We start from the raw sequence: 23152 nt of genomic DNA, 5'->3' as shown, positions 1-23152 counted from the left end.
GATGACGACAGCAGCCGCACATCCTCCTGCTGATTGTCACGTGTTTTGCTGCCCTGTCACGTGACCCACTGCCCTGCATGTCTGGCAGGGCCTCCGGCTCTGGAATCAGTGCCACAAGTCTCTGTCTTCACCTGCCAGACCATGGCTTCAGACACCTGACTTGGTGTGAATCATATAGATCTCACTGGCAGTGATCATGAACAATACACAAACTGTGAGTGAGATGATCTACATAGCTAATGCTCATTTGATACTCTCTAGTGTCTGTGTGGCTTTCTTGCTGGTTGTAGAGGGCTTGCCTAAGCATGACCGACAGTCTGGTTGTATATGGACTGGCCTCAGCATGACCGCTCTTGCTGGTTGTAGAGGGCTTTTCCACAGCACGACCGACAGTCTGGTTATATCGGGCAATGTCTCAGCACGACCGCTCCCTTGCTGGTTGTAGAGGGCTTTCCCCCAGCATGACCGACAGTCTGGTTGTATATGGACTGGCCTCAGCATGACCGCTCTTGCTGGTTGTAGAGGGCTTTTCCACAGCACGACCGACAGTCTGGTTATATCGGGCAATGTCTCAGCACGACCGCTCCCCTTGCTGGTTGTAGAGGGCTTTCCCCCAGCATGACCGACAGTCTGGTTGTATATGGACTGGCCTCAGCACGACCGCTCTTGCTGGTTGTAGAGGGCTTTTCCACAGCACGACCGACAGTCTGGTTATATCGGGCAATGTCTCAGCACGACCGCTCCCTTGCTGGTTGTAGAGGGCTTTCCCCCAGCATGACCGACAAGTCTGGTTGTATATGGACTGGCCTCAGCACGACCGCTCTTGCTGGTTGTAGAGGGCTTTTCCACAGTACGACCGACAGTCTGGTTATATCGGGCAATGCCTCAGCACGACCGCAATTGCCTCAGTACTCAATTTTGGGGTCGATTTGGCACTGCTTCAAAGCATGAGTTTGCGCATTCCTGACCCCACTGTCTCCCCAGTGCTGCCGCTCCCCAACAACACTTGTCCTGGTGTGTCCCAGGTGTCTGTGGCAGGCTGCATTTGCCAGGCTCAGCGTTGGCCGTGTCTTTCCCGAGACTCAAAGGCGGGTGTAAAATTGACAGCAACGGCAAGAGATTGGGATGGGGGCTCATAGTCGCTGGCTGTCATCAGGTGTGTTACGACTTTATTGACACAGTCTGGCTCCAATTTTTTCAACAAGACAACACAAGCATGAGCATACACCCAACAAACCCGCCCTCCCTCACAGGCCTTGGAAGCCTTCCACCAAACCAACAACTTGAAGGTCAGTCTCTGCCTTGATTCTGGTGCAATTCTGGCTTAGTTCCTGTGGCAGACAGCCCCCAAATGCGCCAAAAGGATGGTGAATTTGCTTGTATTACTACGCTTACATAAGTACTTTCTGGGGCACTTTTTTATGCTTTAAATCTCACTTTTTTGCAGAATTTTGCTACCGGAGGCGTGTGTAACGCCCTGGACTTGAGCGTCACATGCTTGCAACATCATATCTCTTCCTATGGCAGCCTCCGTTGTTTGCAAACGCGAGGCATGCGCCGTTGGGCACATCACATTATTGTAGATAGTGAGTGAGTTGTTCGCCATTTGACTCCGTAATCTAAAGAGCTTGACAGATATGGCTCATACCGAGACAACACCGGGCTTTTTCGGGAGCATCTGAACAACAACCTCGCAAACTGAAGATCTAGATAGACTTGTATTCACACGCTTGCTGCAACGGGGAGCACGAACGCCAACAACAGGCTCGGATACTGATTTGTTTCAGTAAAGTTGTTGACGACGAGGTAAGCTTGTTGTCAAACTTGTAGATGAAGTACAAACTTACTGGCCTTCAGTTTCGCTTGTTGGCTTATTCCTGCCGTGTGGCTTGGGGTTAGATTTCGGGACAAATTCGCCATTCGAGATCTTGCCATCCTGTGTGTTGCCAATCGACGGACAGGAAGGAGTCTGCATATAAGTCTGCCTGCCCACCGGACCGGAGCCAGCAATTCCGAGCAGTGGATCGTTCCCGACAGTACCCGGAAACTCGACGCGAAGACGGAGTTGATACTAGACAGTGTCAATAAACTGCAAACAGCTCAGTTAGCTCACTTGCCTGCCACTGGATGATCTGTAGGTTGGCGTGTAGGCAATCAAAAGTGTCGAGTCAAACCGGCTTCAAGTTTTTGGTCACGCTTAGTCAGAGTCTTCCAGTTAGACTCTGACAAATCACGAAGACCATATGACTTGAAGCTGAGGCGCGTGCTTCAATGGCTACATACGCGGCATATTGCAGAGCTGATGGTAGCAGAGTCTTTTTGAGGCTTTCTGGGTGGCCATAGCCGATTCGCGGCCCGGCGGGCCATTGGCGGCCTTGCGAATTCGGAATGGCCCAGGTCATCAGAAACTCCCCTCCAGTCATCCGCCTTTAGTCCGCCTCGCTCGAGTTGTCCTACCTCCCCACCAACCACCTCCGCCAACCACCAGCTCAAGGCCTTTTTCATGCACCTGCTGGGTTGTGGCAAAGGTATCCGCCAGTGCAAAGCTGGCGTCCTGTGTTCGGACCGGCCGGCCAGAGCCCGTGGGAAATGCCACGCCGGGCGTCTTCTGCTCTTCGTTCTTGCCAACTACCCGCCAAATGGCTGGTTTGACGACCGCCCTCGCTGCCCAACTCGCGCGAGATCGACTTGACTAGCAAGCACTGGTACGCGGGACAGCAATAGCTGGCTATGACTCGGCGTGCAGCTGCTTTCCGGCCTCAAATCGCCAACTTGAAGACCGCTTCTCTAAGGCGTCTACTTCCGTTCGCGCACCAGAAACCGCCCGCGGACTACGATGTCAACGATCAGAAGATGAAATCTCGGCGCGCACAGACGGTTCCACGATTGCCCGCCGCACTGGCATTCATGGTTCGGGGCCTTCTCGCAGGCCTGCCAGTGGCCCGCCGCTGTCTTTGACACCTTCAAAAAGATGAAGAACAGCGACTTCTTGAGCTGCACCGTGAGTCGTGACTCCCGCTCCCTTCAATTTCTGCCCGTCCTTTGGCAGTTTGACTGCTCGTGCAAGGACGAAGACGAAGACACGCTGGTGTTGGAGCCGTGGTTTTCATGAGGCAAGCCGGTCAGTGCTTGCCGGATGCTGTTCGGGGAACTGGAGCTGCGTTGGGAGCCGTTGCCAAGATAAATGGGCATGCTGGTCCCCCTATCTCATTTGCGGGCCGAGTTTTGCGAAAGGTCGTCGTCGTTGTTGTTGCCGTTGGTCTTTGGATATGTAAGCATATAGCTCTACTTAGATTTGTCGACAACTCACCTCAGGTTTCAAGCATTCGTATTGACCCCCAAATCCGCACAAGTGGGGTGGTTGGTGATCATGTTGAATTAACGCTCGGGCGGGGAGTCGGTCGGTGTGGACTGAGTTTCTTGGAGGAAAGACTGGCGTTGTCATTCGTTCCGGAAGACCTGCACGGTCATAAGGAAGCAAATGGGTCCGCTGAAATCTGCTCACAGTGCAAATCTTCGGGTTGGCCAGCACACAAGAGGCGGGGCTGATGTTACTCATAGCCGTAGATATTCGTGGGACAAGGCACTGTGTTCAATGCCGCGGGAGCCCTTGTCGCCTTGCTGAGAGTGCGGACAAGCGAGGAGAAAGTCAAGATTATCATCGCGTGCCGTCACACGAATCGTGACTTGTCTTTCGACCACAATGTCCTCTGAACGCGGTAAGTCTTCCTGCTCCACGTTTACGCCTGCTTGCTTACTCTGTTGCAGTCAGACACTTCCCTTATGTCCAACGTCTCCAAGACCACTGCCCGTGTCGAGTCAATCAATTCCGAGGGAAAGGGAAGATAGTGGCCGCAAGGTGCGTTCTTTTCCATTCTCTATAAAGCTATTAAACGGTCAAAGTAGGCACATATAAGACCGTCGGAAATACTGCACCAACACAAAAGAGTCGACGATAACTGGGCTAGGCCAAACCTTCAACAACTTTCACTGGACAACATCCTCAAGCTCACAACCCTTGTCGAAACTGCTCTACGCAAGTGTTAACACGACGGACACAACGACGCCTGGGCACCATATCACATTGTCGAAGCGGTTGCGGCTGGTATCTGGAGTCATATTGATGTCGGGGCTACTATGCGTGCGTGTTTGCCAGTCTCTAACATAGCTCTTTTGCTGATTTATATTCTGTAGCACCAAGCGTTGGCCACAACAAGCCCGAAACTGGGAAACCTCTCTCTCTCTCTGATACAAGCTGCGCGAGGTTAGTGTTGGCTCAATCCCAGCACTTTCACTTGTTGACCATGGCCAGAATTACCCGATGTTCGCCAGCTAAAGTGCGGAAGAGTCGACATGTATTTACTCATTATTTATTCTGCATCCACCTTACCAAAACCTCAGCTGTCAACGACTGGCGTTTGTGTCGAAAGGTGAACTGTACAAGCTCATGACCATTTGCATCACAGTCGGCAGGGATGAGTCTAGGTGGTTGGCCCGGAACAATCCAGATTCCAGACTCAGCATATGTTGTTGTCGCAACGCTGTTCACGCCGCTGACCCGTTGTATAGCGTCCGGAAACGCCGACAGCTATGAGTACTTTGCGCAAAACTCCCTGCTGGCGGAGCCACGGGTTTGAGTGGCATCCGTACCTTATAGCTGCCTTTTTGTTCAAGTACATCGAGATTCTAGCTGTTACAGCCTGGCATGTGTGCGCTCTCTTGTGCCATAGTTCAAATCCAGGCAATGGGTTTTCGACCAATGGCCTGGGGCTTTGCAGGCGTGTTCCAGTTGCTGATACATTTGCGGCGGTTGACAGCATTGGGCGCAGAACTCTGAACATAACTAGCAGTTCTGGCACGTCTTGGCGGCTGTGGCCGCTGCATCCGCCATCTTCGCCGTTGTCTGTGTTCCGATCGGTGAGCGCCGGGCTCATTTTCTATTCATTCTCGCTGAAACCTTTAGCACAGACAGCACTAACACATTTGTCCTACAAGCTGTCCAATTCTCGAGGGAAACGGGTCAGTGGCTGCGCCTGCGAGCACCGACATCCGTTATGACTCCCCTCAATGGAGCTCAGACGCCAGGTGCTTGGTTGTTTGAAATGCACAGGCGTACCAGGTGTGTAACCAACCACCCTCCCCTCACTGTCTCACCCGACTAGCGGGGAGTTGTCTTGCTCTCCTCTTGGCCATCTAACTGGCATTGCGTCTGTACTAGTAACAAGATATATGTATTTGTTAGATGATATAATGGCAAGGCATTGGGTTCATGCTCTCAGTGTACCTGGCAATGTTAAATGCAGGATGGTAGCTAATTATAGAATCCCAATCAGAATCCCAATCAATGATGGTCCCAGAATCTGATTACGATATTCCAGGCTGGAACATGTGATATATTCCAGGCCGGAATATTCAATGAAAACATGAGGCATATTGAGAATATTCCATGGATCTGCCCAACATTTTCCGGGCTGTCATATATATGACAGATGGTGAGAAAATTGAGAATATTCCACGGATATTCCTGTCATATTCCAGCCTAGAAGATGGAATGAATACAGCCTGTAATATTCATAATATTCTCAACATATTCCAGGGCAGAATATGCTCCATTGCCCGCAGTGGCAGCGACCTGTAGCACGGTAAGAAATCGCTCGGCACGAAGAGGGCAACGAACCACACCGCTCTCACGATCTTCTTGCACCACTGAGTGGGCAATGTCGAGTAGAGCGCCCACTTGTTTACGCCACACGATATCGAAAGCGTGCCTAGACCAACCCAGAGCCGACCAGTCTGGTTTACGCAGTCGAATAGTATACCACTGCCCAACGAGCTCCTTTTCAGCACATTAGCCGGATCTCTCAACTCCCCAGAGGACTCACAGGTGAGCTAACCAATTCACCCATCAATACGAAGGATACAGCCTCGTCAGGTGCCAACGAACCCGATGCGCGGCAGAAGGCATTTGAGTTGTAGTTCGTACCGGAGGGCTTGAAACAAGTCTCGTTATATCTCGCCGAGCCCACCCAATCGGTTCCAAAACTCTTCAAGGCAGCGAGACAGTGCACCGGATCCAGCGAACAGTCAGGCGTCAGCACATTGCGGGGGGGCGGCGTCGGAATAGAAAAAAGGGCAATTGCGGACATCGTGGTTAACCGTAGTGAAGGTATCCGATCGAGTTACGAAGTGACCACACTCCTCTTAGCCATGGAGGGCCACCTCGCTCATCTCACTAAAGCCCAAATTATTACAATGGTGCGAGACATCGTCGCGCCAATATCGGCAGGGAATCAGCGTAACAGGGCGACCCTTATCGCGTTCCTCGAGAAACACAGCGATGATGCCAAAGAGGCTATGATCGCCGCTGCGCGGCAAATAGCAGCTCCTAAGCGCCGGGCGGAGGCCCCCGTCAATGAGCGGCCCAGAAAACGTCAGCAACTGGAGAAGCCGAACACAACAATCCACACCCCGCAGACCGATAGGACTGCAGATAGGGCACCACCGGAAATGACCAACGACCTTCCTGGGGAGGTGGCTCCCGACTTTCTCCGCATACCGACAGCTGAAGTCGTCCAAGACTGTATCGCGCGGTAGGCGCTTGCCTTGCAGCTGTACTATCGCTGACGAGTAATAGGGTCATTGACAGGACCAACAACGCCTCAATGCGGAAGGTGGTGTGTATTAGCTGCGCTCGACGCATTTTCGCACGGGAAACGGCGCGCCATGACTATCCGAGAAATTCCCAACAAAGACATGCTGTGTCCTACACATCCTCATGCCGCACACGTTCTCCACGAGGGCAGTCTGCTTCACGCGCCGGCAGAAAAAGACCAATCCATCTGCGAAAAGTGCTATGGCGAAGTTGCGCAAAGGAAAACGACCCCAACTGTCGTTAGCCAATAATATGTGGATCGGCGCAGTGCCCACCCAATTGGCAGTCCTCAGCCTGGCCGAGCGGCTCCTCATATCGCTACATTTTCCCGCGTGCTATATCATCAAGCTATATGCGCGCAGTATGGGCAAAAGTTCCAGCGCTGACGCCATGAACCAGGGACTACGGGGAAATGTGGCCTCTGTAAGCACATACATGTCCCGTAGTGGGAACTAACTGCGCTCTAGTACAAATTGAATACCGACAGAATAGCAGAGATGGTGGCTGGTAATCTAATGCCACATCCCGCAGAGATACTTGCGGCTACTATCGGCATAACCTTCGTCGGAGGAAAGAACCAGCCCCTCCGCGTATTCCCCAAGCAAGTAGAAGTGAGCCGGTTCCGCGTACATGACGCCCTTCTATGGTTGAAGGAAAACAACCCACTGTATGCAAATATCACCATCAGCGCGGAAACCCTTCAGCAATTACCCGAAAGCGGCGTACCGGACGAGATTAGAACCAACGTTCGCTATTCTGAAAACATCGATGCCGTCCAGCGAGAGCACCAGAACTACGTGCCCCCTGAGCACGAGGTCGAGGGCGACTACGACTTCGAGGGGCTGGACGAGGGGGAGATTTTTGAGAGAGGACCCAACGACGGGCGAAGGTGCGTTCGCAGACCGCATCAGTACATATATCAATTGCGACACAGTACCGAGACATCAAGCAATTGTCGAGGACGGGGAATCGACCGACGAAGAAGATTACGGTAAGCATTCGATCACCAGCAACCCACGATAAGTTAAGTCGCCCTAGATCCAGAAGTGATACCGCTTCAGAACAGTAGCGTCCTGGATACAACTGGAGACGAGATCCCCGATATCGAGCTGTTCCAGCACGCAACCGCAAACGTGGCCGGGCACGTTGGGCCCGCTGATTATCTTGTCCGCAAAAGTCATGGATACGTCAACGAATATGGCCGCGAAGATGCAGAAGGGAATCCCATCGACGGCGGACCCGAAAACCCCAATCATCTGTTGGGAGCATTCCCGACACTTTTCCCCTATGGCCGCGGAGGTGTCGAAGTCGATCGCGAGACCAAAGTACCATACGAGACTCATATTCGATGGGCGCTTCAGTATGATGACGGTCGCTTCAGGAAGGACATATACTTTATGTTTCAAGCGTTTGGCGTTATCCAGAAACGACAAATATGTCGCGCGGCATGTCTGCAAGTCAAGCGCAGTTCATTCGCAGTCCATAAACTCGCCTTTCAACTGATGACTCCTGGGGACCTCATGAAGGCGAGTGAGGAAGAAGCCAAGAACAAACCGATCTCGAACCCAGTCATAAAGTCGCTGCGCAAACAACTAACATCTGTCCGCGCCAAAGTGGACGGAACGGACGAGAGTCGAGTGGCTATCCGCGCACAAATATGGGGTTTAACTCTCCGATTTAACCCGCCTACTATTTGGGCGACCCTCAATCTATCTGACATCGGCGACCCGGTCGCGCAGGTATTGGCTGGAGAGGATATAGATTTGGACAACTTTGTCGCCTCCGCCGGCCCTGGCCGAGACATCCGAGAACGCAATATCGCTGAGGACCCCTTCGCATCAGCCGAATTCTTTCATTTTATGGTTAACGTCATACTCGAGGAGTTGTTTGGTATCAAGATTCGGGCCAGAGGGGGCATTGAACGGCGGGATGGTGTACTCGGCGTCGTAAATGCCTATGTCGCCACTGTTGAATCGCAAGCAAGGGGTTCTCTACACCTTCACGCGCTATTTTGGCTATCGGGGGCACCAACGGCCGAACAGATGAAGGCAGCGCTCGCGACGGAACGGTTCCGAAAGAGGGTGAAAGACTTTGTCGACTTTGCCATCAAAGCGCATTTAACTCAGGACGATAGCAGAATGATGGAGGTGCCGCGCAAGTTCGGCATAGCCTATTCGAGACCCGAGGATCCGAGACGGCCAGAATACATTCGCCGACGCGACGAAGCCGAGCATAGAATCGTGCGCGCGGTACAAACACATGGCAAGTGCACATTGAAGACGTGTCTGAAGCAGCGTAAGGGGGTGATGGTGTGCAAACGACGAGCGCCATGGCCCGAGGCGCCTGAGTCTTGGGTCGACGAGCGAGGAAACTGGGGCCCAAAACGCTCGTATGGGCGCTTAAACGGTTGGAATCCTGCACTGCTGCAAGTAGGACGATGCAATCAGGACATGAAGCTCATCACGAACGGCGGCGAGACGCGCGACATCACGTTCTATATCACCCTTTATATAGCGAAGAAGCAAATTCAAGCATTCAACGTGTCGGCGTTGCTGGCCAAGGGACTCGAGTTGCATCAGAAACTGTCGGGCGCGGCAACTCAAAATCAAGGACGAAAACAAGTTATTGTTGCAACGCTGCGCCAACACTCTCAGTCGACGTCACGAACTTAGTGGCCCGGAGGTCGTGAGCTACCTGATGAATTGGGGGGATCGCTATATCTCTCACCAATTTACGGTGGTTTATTGGGACGAAGTAACATGGGCCATCCGCACGTCGTACCCTGGTATCAGCGTGGCGAGGTAATTTGGACTTATGACTCAGACAATTAACCAACACTCATCAGGCAGATGGACGACCCGCCGCATCATGAATTAGCGGAAGGCGAACCTATAGCGGTGAGTGTGATCCGCAGGAAGTCCCGATCTAACCACGTGACCCCAGGAGCCGCCCGCACGCGTGCAGTTCGTGGATGGAAAGCTCGAAATCAAAGACCAACTCAAGGATTACACGGACCGCGGGAGGGAGTTGGACGAGATGAATATGTATGACTACTTCACTCTCACGTACCACGGCGAGGAACTGCGAGGGCCAGATCTAACGCCAGATGAAGAGGAAGACACTTTGGGTAAGACATCTTCATGAGGAGGCGGTTCATAGGACTCAATGAGAATCAGAACAGTCAAGGCGAGGACGACGTCCCTAATCGTCGCGTCGCTTATTTGGCTACCTCTAACCGTACTGGCTGCAGGGTCTTCCGAGGAGAGCAAGCGGAGAACGTCCTACATCTCATGGGCAAGTGGATCCCCAGCGCCAGAGACGCTAACGTAGCGTATTATGGGGCGCAGATACTTGCGCTGCTAAAGCCTTGGCGTAGTATGCGCGATTTGCAGGGAACCCACGACTCAATAGAACAAGCACTAACCGACTTCATGTCGGGCGCCACACGCGAACAGCGTAGAATTGTCGAGAACCTCCAGTACTATCACGAGTGCGGCGACAGCGCCAAGGCCCGGCGCGAACAAGAGGATGCGCTGAGGAGTCGATCTGGCAACCATGACGGGACTGGCGCGGTGGACATCGCCTCTGCAGGCATGTCCAACCTAAATTTCACAGAGGCGGACGTGGAAACGGCACGTGTGCCAACCGATATGCCATACGAGAAGTGTTGTATGGGCAACGCGCACTTACCATCGCACGAGACCGCGGGATATTCCAAGAAACGGCGACGGTGCCATCGGCTGCTCGCCAGGGAGTAACGGTGGCGACGAGGAGTGAGACCGAGATGTTCGAGCAATGGGGCCGGGAAGTAGCGGCGATGACCCGCAACACCCAGAACCAGGTCGAACTTCCCCTCGCGATAGACGTTGACCGAGGGGCAGTACTGCGAGGTCGTGGCGAAGAAGCGGACGTGGAACGTATTGTGCCAGACGAAGCACAGCAGCAGGTGGCGCTGGATGCTGTGGTCGCGATACTCAACCGAGAGCAGCGTCGGGCCTATGACATTATAGCGGACCACCTGTCTCTCACATTGGGCGGTGCAAACCCCAAACAACTGCTAATGATCATCTGCGGTGAAGGTGGTACCGGAAAGACTGTCCTCATCAATGCCGTGTCACAGCTATTCGACAGTTTCCAGAAAGCGGAATGGCTGGCGAAAACGGCGACAACCGGCGTAGCGGCTAGCTTGTCAGGCGGTCAAACCATCCACAACTGGGCGGGCGTGCCTGTTAAAAAAAAAATGCAGGTACGACGGAGAAGACGATGGCGAAACGACGGCGAAATATCCTCCCTTCTAAATATGTCACCATAGACGAATACTCAATGTTAACGACCAAAACGTTGTTGAAGTTGTCGGACATCCTGTGGCAAACAGAGTCTCAAGCGGGGAACACTACAGTGGACAAGGACTTTGGCGGGAAGAACGTGATATTACTGGGTGACCCGCACCAGTTCCCGCCGGTCAATGCGGCAAGCCATGCACTATATTGCGAAGCGCACAAAGACAATACCGACGGAGGATTTGGACTGGAGCTATTCCGCCGGTTCGACACGGTCGTCATCCTGACTGAACAGATGCGGACGCGGGACCCGGTCTGGATGAATATACTTCGACGTCTCCGGACAGGGAGTTGTACAGCCAGCGACATAGAAGTCGTAAGGTCCTTGATGGTCGACGACCCACGCAATGGCGCAATTTCATGGCAGACGGAGCCTTGGCGCAGCGCTGTATTGGTGACTCCTAGGCACGGGGCACGCGTCGCGTGGAATGAAGCGGCAGTGGAGAGGCACGCGAATGAGACTAAACGCAAGGTTTACCGGTCGTTGGCTGAGGATTATGCCTATGTCGCCAATCGACCCCCCAATATGCGAGAACGCGTGTGCATCGCTGGCATGTCCAACAAGCAGACAGGCCGACTGGAGGAACAGGTGGACATAGTGGTGGGCATGCGCGCAATGGTTATGTTCAACATTGCCACAGAGGCGGATCTCGCTAACGGCACCCGCGGTACGATTGTCGACGTAAAGCTCGACATGCGCGAGCCGATGCCATCCGTTGAAGACGCCGACGGCCGGGTTATGCTAAAATACCCGCCGGCCGTGGTACTATTTAAGCCAGACAGCAGCTCTTTCGGAAAGTTTCGGAACCTGGAGGAAGGCGTCCTACCAATCGTGCCCTCGACGGGAACTTTCACGGCAAAACCATCAGCGGTTACAGACGCGTTCGATATTAAGATCCGACGGCGACAATACGCGATGACTGCGGGTTATGCATTCACGGACTACAAGTCGCAGGGACAGACACTAGAATTCGTGATCATCGACCTCCAAAACCCACCGAGCGGTAAGTTGACGCCCTTCAGCGCCTATGTAGCACTGTCGCGCAGTCGCGGGCGGGATAGCATCCGCATTCTGCGAGGATTCGACACGGCACTGTTTACTACTCACCCTTCTGCAATGTTGAGGATCGAGGATGCACGACTGGCGCGGCTGAACGCCGAAACCGAACAGAGATGGGAACGCAGGCGAGGAGGCAAGACCCTGTAAAAGCTGCTGTGGAATATGTAGATAGGGGAGCCAGTGAATCCAAACAGGGGTGTGACGCCCGTAGTTCTTGCTAAGCTTATGTCCAGCTCGACCCGCACCCGGCGATCCAAAGATGTTTGCGTGGCATGTCCGACCCGATGAGGGTAAGATAATCAAGTAAGCGGGTCGACTGCTAATTACACACATAGGCTGCTGCGATCAGATCACTGGACAATGAATCGTCTGCCATAGACGGGCAGACATTGTACGGCAAAAGGGTCTATAGTAACGAGTCGTGGACACGGATGCTCCCAGTGACGCTCGCTTTAGTGGACGAAACTCGACTGTCGATAGCAGCCCGCAGTGCGGAGGACTACATCAAAACCACTGAAGTAACCTGGTGGATTCTTTGTGCACTGGCATACATGGACATTATCAAGACGGAGGAAGCTTGGCTGACTACGCTTTGGCCGAAGTTATTCCCTTGGATGGAGATGCTGTCACAGAGAAGCGGGCCCGTGGTGCTGGGCACAGACGTGACTGAAGCGACAATAGTGTGCCTAGCCGCTATGCCAGTGGGCCACTTCGCCGTCGTGGATAGAGTGAAGAAAGAAGTAGTCGCCACGAGAGGTTGTCTCACAATGGTGCTGTCGGGGTGGTCTCGTTGCTGCCTTCCAAACAACCGAGGGAAACGGTGGTCAGAGGTCGCCATCGGCACCGTATACCACCTGATAGCGATGCTGGACAACAAGATGGATGTAGGGGAAGTTGTTGAAGGTTGCGGACCGAGCGCGAAGGATATAGCGCGTATGACAGTGGCGACACTGGAGACCGCAAGCAGCACATGGAAGAAGGACGTATCGCCCTTTTTCGTTGTTGCGACTGCCAATTTCTGGATCTCCTGCGATCACGCGTTGGATTCTACCAAACTGAGACGGGCCTGGTGGCGAGAGGGAGCAATTAAGGAAACGACCCGGGTGTTGGCAATGGTGATGAATCAACGGGAAGCAAGTCACAATAGGCTTGTGCCGGCCGAATTGCTCAAACTCGTATATCGCATGGCATACGGAGTCGGACCTCGAGCATGGGCGGTAGCCATCCAACAGGGTGTAATCGAGAGCGCGGCTATGCTCTTGGACAGTACACCACTATCTGGTCGGAACGCTATGCTCCAATTGATTCAAGCGATTTTGTTTAATGGCGTTCGGCTGGCCATGTGGGATCCGTTGGTGGTCGAGGCACTGTTGGGCCGGATGGCGTCAATCCGCGGGATCACGGAGCTTAGAGCGTTCAAGGAGACGGAGTCGACGTGCAAGTGGGGGGAGTTCTGGGATGAAATAGGGGGGCGGGCTGTGAGATTCCAGCTAACAGAAGAACAGGTCAGGCGCAAGATGTGTGCCAAGGTAAGCGAAAAGCGCAGAAGACACCGAAGAATTGGGCATTAACGAATGGCAGTATGGAATCATCACGGAAGACGGACAACTGAAGCGATGCGGGAATTGCAAGGAAACGTTTTATTGCGGAAAACCTTGTCAGAAATCTGGTTGGCAGCAGCACAAGGAAGAGTGCAGTGCTAGAGCAACAAACCGAGAATGTAAGTCCTGCAAGTTCGGACTGCTTTAATCGGCTCAGATATGCCAGACGCGAAAAAGATGGGTTTAAACGCGGGGACGCGCAATTTGATACGGAAGAGTATTGAGTTTGACTTATCGACGATACCGGATGAGGTGAGAAGGGGGGTTTGTATGGATGCGAAAGGCGGAGAAGTCGTGATGATTTACGACTACCGCACAACCCGAGTGGTGATTGAAGTGGCCGATGCGGAGGAGTGTGGCAACGAAGGGTTATTCGAAGCGAGTGGAGGTAGACCCATCAACGCGGTGAACCGTGAGTTGCGCGAGCGAGTGGGCACCGATGTTGTGATGCTGCTGACAGAGAAGGGCGAATGTTGTTGGATGGTTCCAAGGTACAGTTCGGAGGAAATGAACATGGATTGGTGGAAGTCTGTAGACGACAAAAAAGTAGATACAGTATTTCATTAGAGACGAGGGAAAGGACTGCGAATATGATGACGTCATTTGTTGACATTTATTTGGAAAATCCCCGTTGATGGGAATTATGGGAATTTAGACCGGGTGGGACCTTGCAAAGCAAGGTGAAGCAAGGTGACTGTCACAGTTGATTGTCACCTCGTCACAGACAGTGACACGCCTTGCTTTTGTTTCTTCGAGAGCATTTTGGAGAACCACGCAAGCGGACTACGGGAGATTCCGAGCATTCTATAAACAGCTGTAGTGCATTACAGTGACCGCCACACTATGAGCGTACTTAATTTGTTCCGCGTATACTTATGTTCCAGTACCAATCCCTTTAACTAACAAAAAGTCCCAATAGTTCTCTAAACTGCGGTGTCCCCAGTCCAGTAACTAAAGGATAATTAGCCTTATGTTGCGCAAGTAAAATTTCCAACTTACCTGGATCCCAGCCTGCAGTCGCCTAAAGTACCGCGATCAACGGACAACCAAAATTAGTCCACAATATGATATCTTACATTGAACCCCGCAGTTCCACAGCTCCACATCTTGTCAACCTCATTGTAAGAGTAAGACCGAATCACGCACCCAGGATTATTACCAGAGGTCACATCCGTGAAGCCATGGCCTCGATGCTTGTACAGGAGTGGATTAAGAAAGCCGAGCGAAGGCTGCCCAGCAGCAAGGCGTGCGTCATTTAGCAATGCAACCAGGCCCGCAAAGACTGGCGTCGCAGCAGATGTACCCCCAATGGAGATAGGCTCGTCTTGGAAGTAAATCCTGAACTTGCGTGACTGCGCAGAGACATCTGGAATGCCCTGGAAAACTGCATTAACAGGCCAGACGACGACACAGAAGAGCCCCCTCTTACGCGACCCGCGCTACGAGTAGATCCTCAGTACTGGTGAACGAGAAGAAGCACGAAATGAACGAACCGATTGAATAGGCCTTCGTATGTCCGTTCAGGAAGCTGCTTGAGATAGCCTTTGACCGCCTCGTCTTGATATCGCGGCCTGGAGGATCGGACCGTTAATATATAGATTAAGCTAGAATCGATCATGATCGAGAGGAGAGCCACCTTGTGAAGTAGTCGCTGAAGCCTCCCCCACTAAAGCTGGCCGCCACTTCTGGGATATCTGTAGTGCCTCCCACTGAAGTCACACTACTTACTAGTGAGCGTGGCGGTAAGCTTGCAACAAGAGACTCACAATGGACACGATGCGGGGAAAGCCGGCATGAATCTGGGGGTGTTTAGACAGAGAAAAAAAGAACAGTTCAACGGAGCATGCCTGGTCTTGGGCTTGCCATTGTTCGTCCAACAAGTTTGACTGTTTGGGTCGGAAACACCGTCTCCAACGCCAAAGTCGCCTGAAGCAAATACAAGCGTTGAACCCCGACAGCCTAGATTGTTCTTAAGATTCATCGACCCACGAAGTTGGCAGCCCCACCAAGCTCAGCAAATTTTTTACAAACGCGGCTGGCATAAGTAAAAGGCACTAGATGAGGATGAGACAAAGAAGGTAAGATACAAGAGTTGGTGTTACCCGTCTGTTCATCGTCGGCATAAGAGGTTGATATCGTCGGTGGAATATGATCGGAACCTAGGACATGCTCGAGCCACTGCAGATGAACATCATTTGAATGAAGGTTAAACCAGTGTTCGCCCACATCAAGATAAGGTTCATTAGTGTCTGTGCAGCAGTTAGCTCTCCATTATGTGGTATAGAGGGGCTGGCAATTAACCGACGGGCGTATGTGTATCTGGGGAGAAGGGTGGGTGACCCCCAGTTGACCAAAACGTTCCTGGTGTCGGATAAGCGACACCAAAACCGAATTGGGTATCGAGATTCGCTTCCTCCCCAGCGGCCGAGATCGATTGGTTATTCTTACCACCTATGATGCAGGCGTCAGAAAGAGTTTGAAACACAGACTTTCAGCAGGGAGGTACCATTCACGAGCACGGTCTTGAAGGTTGAATTGACAGCTGCGGGCAGTTGGTCGCGATAAAAAGCCGCCAAATCCCGTCGATTGGCATTCTGTTCAAGGAAACCTGAAAGGCAGTCAATTCTCCATTCGAGCATTTGCGTACTATAGCATACCAGTGATACCAATCCCATTCTTCCTTGTCGCTCTGGGCTTATACCAGGCAGCATCGTAGAGCTGCATTATACAGCTGAGGGTAATCAGCGGCCCATTGCAACTCGGCAATGCAGGCGGTGGCGGCGCCACAATGTCGCGGCCGGTGCGATCAATAATAGAGGGTAGATTGTGCGACAAGGCGAATATGGTGGTCGGTTGAATGAGTTCGATGTGGTCATGAAGGTAAGTCGGGAGACTGTAGCTTGTTGCACGGACCAAAGTCGTGGCACTGGTATGTTCCCATGAATAGTATTCCTGATACACATTTATCGAGAATGCCACGGAAGGGTTGACAAACGTACGGTCGATAACATCTGCTCAACAAGCCTGACAGGGATTATAACACTGACCCAATCTTTGGCCGAAGAGCGGACGGCGTTGGAGATATTGACCCCAAATGAGGCGAGCCAATCGTCGACCATAGTCAAGCTGGCCGCGGAAGGAGTGATGTACTCTTCGACCTGGTGCCTAGACAAATGGTCACCGTAGCGAATGTGGTCAGGATCGCTGATCTGATATAAAGCGTCTTCCAAGCCAGCAAAATCAGGCTGAACGAGGGCTATCCGCAAGCGAATGGGAAGGTCGGCGGCGGCGCGTGCTTTTCTCGTCCATCCACGGGGTACAGCAGTCATTTCCTTGACTTGAATATTAATATCATCGTTTGTTGGAGCCACAGCAGCGCTAAGCACAGCGGATAAGGAGAAAATGGAACGGAGAAGAGAAAATAGTCGTCGCATGGCCCCCTAGACGGAGCGTAGGATCGTAGATGGACATTTTTCCGCAAGTCCAGCTTTATAGAGCCTATGAGATACTTCCGAGGCAGCCTCAGAAGTCTTCTCATAAGGCGGCTTAATCGCGGTGGCGCTGGCGTGGTGGACTTTCCGAGCCGCTTACGATATGCCAGAGCTTCCTCATTTGCTTAACCGCTCTCGTATTCCAACAGCTGCCGGCTTCACAGCTTTGTCTTTCGAAGTAACTTGAGGAAGCTCCGTTAAAGCGTCGACGACTGCCGAGGCATGGTGAATGGCGTAATTGGTGTACTTCTTGCGCAGAAGAGATCTGCCTTGTATAACAGGCATTGTTGTTTTCTAAAAAAAACATCGAGGTTATAACACATCTCCCAGTGGAACTTGTCCAGTGCCACGCTGGAGAGGTTGTGGTTGGTTGGGGGCGGGTTTCCATCCTATCTGAAGGATGTTCATTTCGTTTATTCGACAAACCAGTAATGAACTTGCCATGTAAATAATTTGAAACGTTGCTGGGACAGTTCCGTCATCGAGGCCATGGAGAGCTGAATGTACGAGTTGAGTTGCGGAACGTTGCACGGCAAGGAACTTACCAGAATAGATAGCTGACGCTGCTGCAATAGTGTCTCGACGAAGGGCACGACGTGGCCCCAGAATAGCATTCCCTTCGCCCATGGCACCCAAATCGTCCATCAAGTCCCACATGCTTGGATATGCCACCTTTACTTCGTCCACATCCACAGTTAACAAGGAGAAGCCAGCACGACCCATGAGGTTGGATATGTCTCGTGTTTCTGTGGCACATATCAGTTGACGAAGAAAGGATAGAAGAGGGACCCATATACCGGTCATCGGGGAAACATGTGGTGCTATTCCCCCCTCTCGTTCTTGCTCAGCTAATTGCAGCGAAGTTCTGAGTTCGAATAACGTGTCCCCACCAAACATCGCTCCTAGAAAGAGGCCATCCGGTTGAAGAGCTTCGCGAATCTGGATTAAAGTCCCTAGAATATGTTAAGTATGGTCAATATCAATGAGAATTGACGAACCTGGCAGGTCATTGACCCAGTGTAAGCTGAGACAAGAAACAATCGCCTCCTGCGAGTTTGGCTTAATTATCTCCAACAGCCTCTCTTCATCACCATGGATGCGCTCGACTTCGACTGGGTCACGTCCGCAAACGACTTTTCGTGACACACAGTTGCGGCATACCTTCGAAGTCCGACGTGGGGTCGCGGAACAAGGAGTTCTCTAGAGAAGTTTACTTTCACACAACAAAGACTGCTGGCTCGCTCACTGCTGTTGTCAACCATTATGGACTTTTGTGTCTTGCCGAGCTCTAACAATTTTGTGAAATGGCCTGAGCCAGATCCCAGGTCCAAAACGGTGTTGAACGTTCGCTTAATGTCCTGACAGGAATGAAGAGTCTGAGCGAAACGCGTTTGGAATATAGTAGGCTAACCATGAATCGTTCCATCATGCGATCCGCTACCTCGTCGCGGACGTAATCGACCGTTCTACTCGATTCACGCAGGGCGGCCCGGTCCTTCTGCAAGCGCTTCGCATTTCTGTCGAAGACTTGGTATGTTCCAATTGTGTGGGAGGTCGATGAAGAGATGGCGGCTCGACGAACAGTTGAAAGCAACATGTGTCACGCGTAATGCGTGACACAAAATCTTATGGCCGACTCTATAGCGATATTCGGCGAAGGTACCTTCGAAGAGCAGGCATGTTCAATCAATGACTTGTGGGATCTGACTTATACTGTCCAGATCCAAGAGCTCGTGAACTATCTCGTTAGAAACAAGCAGGAAGAAGAACGGGTGATCTTCATCCGACCATTCCAAGACGCGCTCAAAGGCGCAAAGCCACTCGATGAGGATGAAGAGCGACGGAGAAAAGTATTCTCCATGGTTCTGGCCGAGACCAAATCATTGGGCGAAGGTTCAGAAAAAGGTGTGTGTTTTTGAATGATGGAATTCTGTTTGCCCACCTCCTTGCAGAGATCGAAGGTTTCTTCAATCTAATCAACGCCCATCTACTCTCTCTCTATACGCCCGACTCGCCAGAAACAAAACTGCATGTATCTGCTCTCATAGCAATCTTCTCCGCTTCAGAACAGGGCTTACTCAAGTACCGTTTGTGCGTGCAACCCTTCCAACTACTCTACTCTACTCTTGACTCAACTGTACAGGCTCTCTAACCTCTTCAATGCCCTACCGCGCAAGTCTCCGCTGCGCCTCACTGTGTATTCGACACTGCTAGAGCTAGCGATCGCCAATGAGGAATTAGACGCGCTACAACTCACCCGAACCGACGTAGAAAAGTGGCTGCGCGAGTGGGATGTGCCTGGGGAGCAAAAGAGTGTCTTCCTCAAAACCTTGGCTGACGCGTATGAGAAGTTGGGTCAAAAGTGCGTTGGCTTCCACTTGCCCTCCCTTGCCGATTCGCGTCTAGACCAAAAGCATACGAGTATTCGATAGCATACGTCCGCTCGCTCACTCCTGGCTCTCCTACAGCAGAATCCGCCGCCGTAGAGTTGATCGCAACTGCCTTACGCCTACCCTTTGTCTTCGACTTTGACCCGCTTTTCAAAATTGACGCTGTCGTCGCCCTCAAGGGTCACGATGTCTTCTCACTCCTCCAAATATTCCTGAATGATGGACTGGTCCAGTTCAACGAGTGGAAGTCAACAAATCCGGACGCCATCTCAAAACACCGTATACTGTTGTTGCCTCCCTCACGAATTTGTCAACTAACTATTCCAAAGAACTCGATGGTCCGCAACTCGAGCGCAAAATACGGCTCCTCACCCTCGCCTCAGTTGGTTTCCAAAATATAGGCCAAGATCTACCCTACAACAAACTCGCCGAAGCTATTCAGGTTCCGTCCAACGAGGTCGAACGATGGGTCATCGACGGTAATTCTCTGCTCTTCCTCGCCAGATAAGCTCAATGGGAGTTTACAGTAATCCGCACTGGTCTACTCTCGGGCAAGCTTTCCCAGACCTCGCAAACGCTACACATCACACGTGCCAAGTCTCGGTCATTCGAGCGCGACCAATGGGAGGCTCTGGAGAAACGGCTCCTCGCTTGGAAAACGGGGATTGCAGGAGTGTTGGATGTTGTGGCTCAGGCCCGCAAACAAGCCCCTGTTATAACACAAACACCCATTCCTACCGCCTGATTTGTGTTGTACAAAAGCGAATTACTAGAATCCTTGATGAAAAATGCGACAATGTCAGTCTAATGCTTCGTGCGGATCTAAATCTCTAGCGTCACCACTCGCCATCGAAGCCCACAAAGCCTAGCATCTATTAGCCCACGAGTTGCACTAGGTTGGTTTGCAACCGCACCTGTGAGCAAGAAAACATGGAAATAACGCTTCTTCTCGAGCGCTGAGCACCAGTTCCACGCGCTGGTGAGACGGCCGTCAATGCAGCTTCCCGCGTCGAAGAAGTTGTCCGCTGGAAGGATCCTCAGTTGGTGAATAACGAGGAAAGCAAGTGGCACCCACCCCCAGAGCCATCGAAGCCGTGTCTGAAGAAGTCCCCTAAGATTTCGCGTCGAAGGTTATCAGGCCCGCCAAATTCGTCATCGATATAGGAACGAATGGCAGGCTTGGTGGCGAGATCGTCAATTTGACCCAGCGTGTTGCATATAGGCAGGAGGATGCGGTAAATCTGGGTATATTTGTCTATGAACAAAAGAGCATTAGGGACGTTGTGGTCGCCCATATGCTTCATAAAAAGTCAGACGCAGCCTCAAGGTTGAGTAAAGGCACCCACGATAACACTCGAGCCAATCCACTGACCGACACTTTGCTGTGCCTTGTTGAGGATTTGGTGCATCAACCGAGAAGTCTTGGGCGACGCCTGGACTCGATTGAGGCCCTGGCCAGTGTCCCTTAGTCGATAGGGCACGTTCTCCGATAGTAGATCGTTCTCAGCTAAACTCCATCTAATTGACTAGTGAGAAGACTAATAGTTGCGCGTGTCGTGACTTACAAATGGAAGAAATCATGCAAAATCTCCCGCCATAGCGTCAGGCTCTGGATAACATAGGCATATTGCTTGCTGTGGTCATGCGACAACCGAGCACCATTCTTCCCACTCCGAATTGCCAGACTGACTTTGGAGTCTTTTGCTTCCGTTGGGTGGAAATATTGCTTTAGATATGCGATCATTCGTTCGCAAGGGTCACGGTTAGTGCGTAAGAAAGCGTGGTTGTCGCCAATGCTGTACAAACACTGTCGAATGTCATCGCGGCTCAGGCCTTGACGAACATATCGTGTGGCGAGCGTCTCAATTGCCTTCTCCTTGGACTTGATATCCTTTTGGACGTCTCGCCTACTTCGCCCCTCTGCATAAATTTCCTTGGTGGCCACGGTGATAAGGTCGTCGCGTAAGAGGTCCAGCGCGTTGCACTCTTCCAAGAGAGAGTGGACTGTTTTTATTGGCCGGACGCAAGAGAACCCGAGCATGTCCTTGACCTCTGGACTTTGGCTGTCCATCAAGAGGTATATCAGCTTTCCATATGTCGAACGCATCGTGTGAGGGTTCATGATTTTGTATCGCCTTCCGAGCTCGAATAGATCTTGATAAAACTCGTCGTTGGCTTTGAAGTCACGGTCCGTGAAAAGCTCTTGACCGCGCTTGTAGTCTGCAGACAAGAGAAGGCCAGACATGATAGCGCAAAGTTCTCGGATTTGATGGACTATCCTCTTCGCCTTGCTGTACCCAAATCTGACATCGACCATGAGACGAGTTTCCTCGTGCCAGACTGACGAACGAACCCAATGGTATCGATCTTGTCCGTATATTCCGACACTGACAACGCGGCCTCCAACAGTCGAAGAAATTTTCGTTCAGAAAGGGTCAACCGAATTGGTATGAAGGCCGCTCGTTGAACGAACCACTCTCCCACAGATGTCCCGACAGCAGGTTGGGCAGAGAGTAAAACCTCGGTGGAAGTAATAGGGACCACACGCTCCCACTCATTATCTCCGTCGTCCTCCTCCTCCATCTACAATCATAAGTAATGTAGGGCAGAGAATGAGACTACAAGACGAACTGCTTCAGGCTCTTGAGTATCTGCCACTGAGCCGTTGACTTTCTTTTTTTCTTGGACAGACAACGGTTTCATGACATGTTTTTGTCTCGAGCCCTTTCGATGTTGAGATGCATAGCAAACTTCACAAAAAACGTCGGCACAGGTCTCGCAGGATACTTCGGCAGGTTGGTCTAATCAAGTACCTTCAGTACTGGAGAATCGTAGAAAACACTGCATACCTTCACACTCTATGCACATTCCGGCCTTAACGGGTGTAGGTGATGGCTCTGTCTCGTCTCCATTGACGCCCGGATGCTCTAAATGCGCATGGTTCTCGTTTAAAATGTTTTCGAGGGAAAATACAGGCCCTCCGTCCATGAGGGAGTTGGAAGGAGACGCGTCAAGCACGTGGCATCATCTGTTCTTTGTCAACTCCGTCTAACTTTCGTCATTGCGATCGCGCACCAGCTAAGTATTCGCTCTTCTTTCTTCCATGTTTGAATACTCGAGTAAGAGAGGTTCGTAAGCAACAAAAATATAGCTCAAGTTTGGGTCAAACCTATCAATCAGGCCTTGTCAATGGAGGACTTGTCGGGTTGTGCTAGGCTGCCATAAACTTGAGTATTCACTGCTAGTTGAATCAAGTCCATAGCAGTGCGATCGAAAACGCCTATTCTCACGTTGTGTGTACCAAAGTCTTCGATGCGTCGGGGTTGGCGCGTCGCAATCAAATCCTGGACACGAAAAGAGGGCAAAACGCAACTCGGGAGTATTGTCAAGAATCGGAACACAAGGAAGCCTGAGGCTCAACCAGGCTTCTCGTCTCTCCTTTGTGCGTAGCCAGGACGCGTCTCGATGTCTACGACACTTTCAAAGTTCCTTCGCTTCCGTATTGACGGTGGTGGCACATAATGCAACAACGATGTCGTTCGCGTTCACAAAATACTGTACTGACCCTTGCCTTGCTCCGGGAGCGAACCCCTGGATGCGACACGTTGAAGGCTATCG

General features: G+C 51.8%; 5 protein-coding genes across 5 annotated transcripts; 2 read left to right on the top strand and 3 right to left on the bottom strand.

Moving 5' to 3' along the window:
* Positions 1–6775: 6775 nt before the first annotated feature.
* On the top strand, positions 6776–10410 carry MIND_00774000 (ATP-dependent DNA helicase; the record flags this gene model as incomplete). The annotated part of the gene is made up of 9 exons (XM_037364429.1): positions 6776–7075; positions 7120–7541; positions 7594–7643; positions 7691–8391; positions 9263–9453; positions 9498–9549; positions 9596–9779; positions 9834–9978; positions 10029–10410. The coding sequence occupies 9 exons, from the start codon at positions 6776–6778 to the stop codon at positions 10408–10410; spliced, it is 2427 nt and encodes an 808-aa protein (XP_037220073.1).
* A 4138-nt stretch (positions 10411–14548) lies between these two features.
* On the bottom strand, positions 14549–17087 carry MIND_00773900 (Peptidase S53 domain-containing protein; the record flags this gene model as incomplete). The annotated part of the gene is made up of 14 exons (XM_037364428.1): positions 14549–14604; positions 14653–14674; positions 14730–14751; positions 14800–15029; positions 15083–15092; positions 15147–15224; positions 15290–15373; positions 15420–15612; positions 15660–15707; positions 15756–15902; positions 15955–16104; positions 16160–16261; positions 16311–16605; positions 16653–17087. The coding sequence occupies 14 exons, from the start codon at positions 17085–17087 to the stop codon at positions 14549–14551; spliced, it is 1872 nt and encodes a 623-aa protein (XP_037220072.1).
* A 369-nt stretch (positions 17088–17456) lies between these two features.
* Positions 17457–18741, bottom strand: MIND_00773800 (uncharacterized protein; the record flags this gene model as incomplete). Its single annotated transcript, XM_037364427.1, has 7 exons — positions 17457–17641; positions 17690–17890; positions 17942–18097; positions 18143–18256; positions 18306–18344; positions 18391–18502; positions 18556–18741. 7 exons carry the CDS (start codon positions 18739–18741, stop codon positions 17457–17459), a joined length of 993 nt encoding a protein of 330 aa, XP_037220071.1.
* Positions 18742–18772: 31 nt separating this feature from the next.
* MIND_00773700 (Eukaryotic translation initiation factor 3 subunit M) lies at positions 18773–20279 on the top strand (the record flags this gene model as incomplete). Its single annotated transcript, XM_037364426.1, has 6 exons — positions 18773–19049; positions 19097–19235; positions 19288–19506; positions 19551–19813; positions 19864–20013; positions 20062–20279. The coding sequence occupies 6 exons, from the start codon at positions 18773–18775 to the stop codon at positions 20277–20279; spliced, it is 1266 nt and encodes a 421-aa protein (XP_037220070.1).
* Positions 20280–20370: 91 nt separating this feature from the next.
* MIND_00773600 (B box-type domain-containing protein) lies at positions 20371–22522 on the bottom strand (the record flags this gene model as incomplete). The annotated part of the gene is made up of 8 exons (XM_037364425.1): positions 20371–20399; positions 20449–20559; positions 20610–20832; positions 20881–21052; positions 21100–21837; positions 21888–22117; positions 22166–22335; positions 22384–22522. 8 exons carry the CDS (start codon positions 22520–22522, stop codon positions 20371–20373), a joined length of 1812 nt encoding a protein of 603 aa, XP_037220069.1.
* Positions 22523–23152: the final 630 nt, after the last annotated feature.

The sequence above is a fragment of the Mycena indigotica genome (assembly GCF_014461135.1).
Source record: "Mycena indigotica strain 171206Taipei chromosome Unknown Mind.scaff0006, whole genome shotgun sequence".
Classification (NCBI taxonomy): domain Eukaryota; kingdom Fungi; phylum Basidiomycota; class Agaricomycetes; order Agaricales; family Mycenaceae; genus Mycena; species Mycena indigotica.
This window is presented reverse-complemented; position numbering and strand designations above follow the sequence as displayed.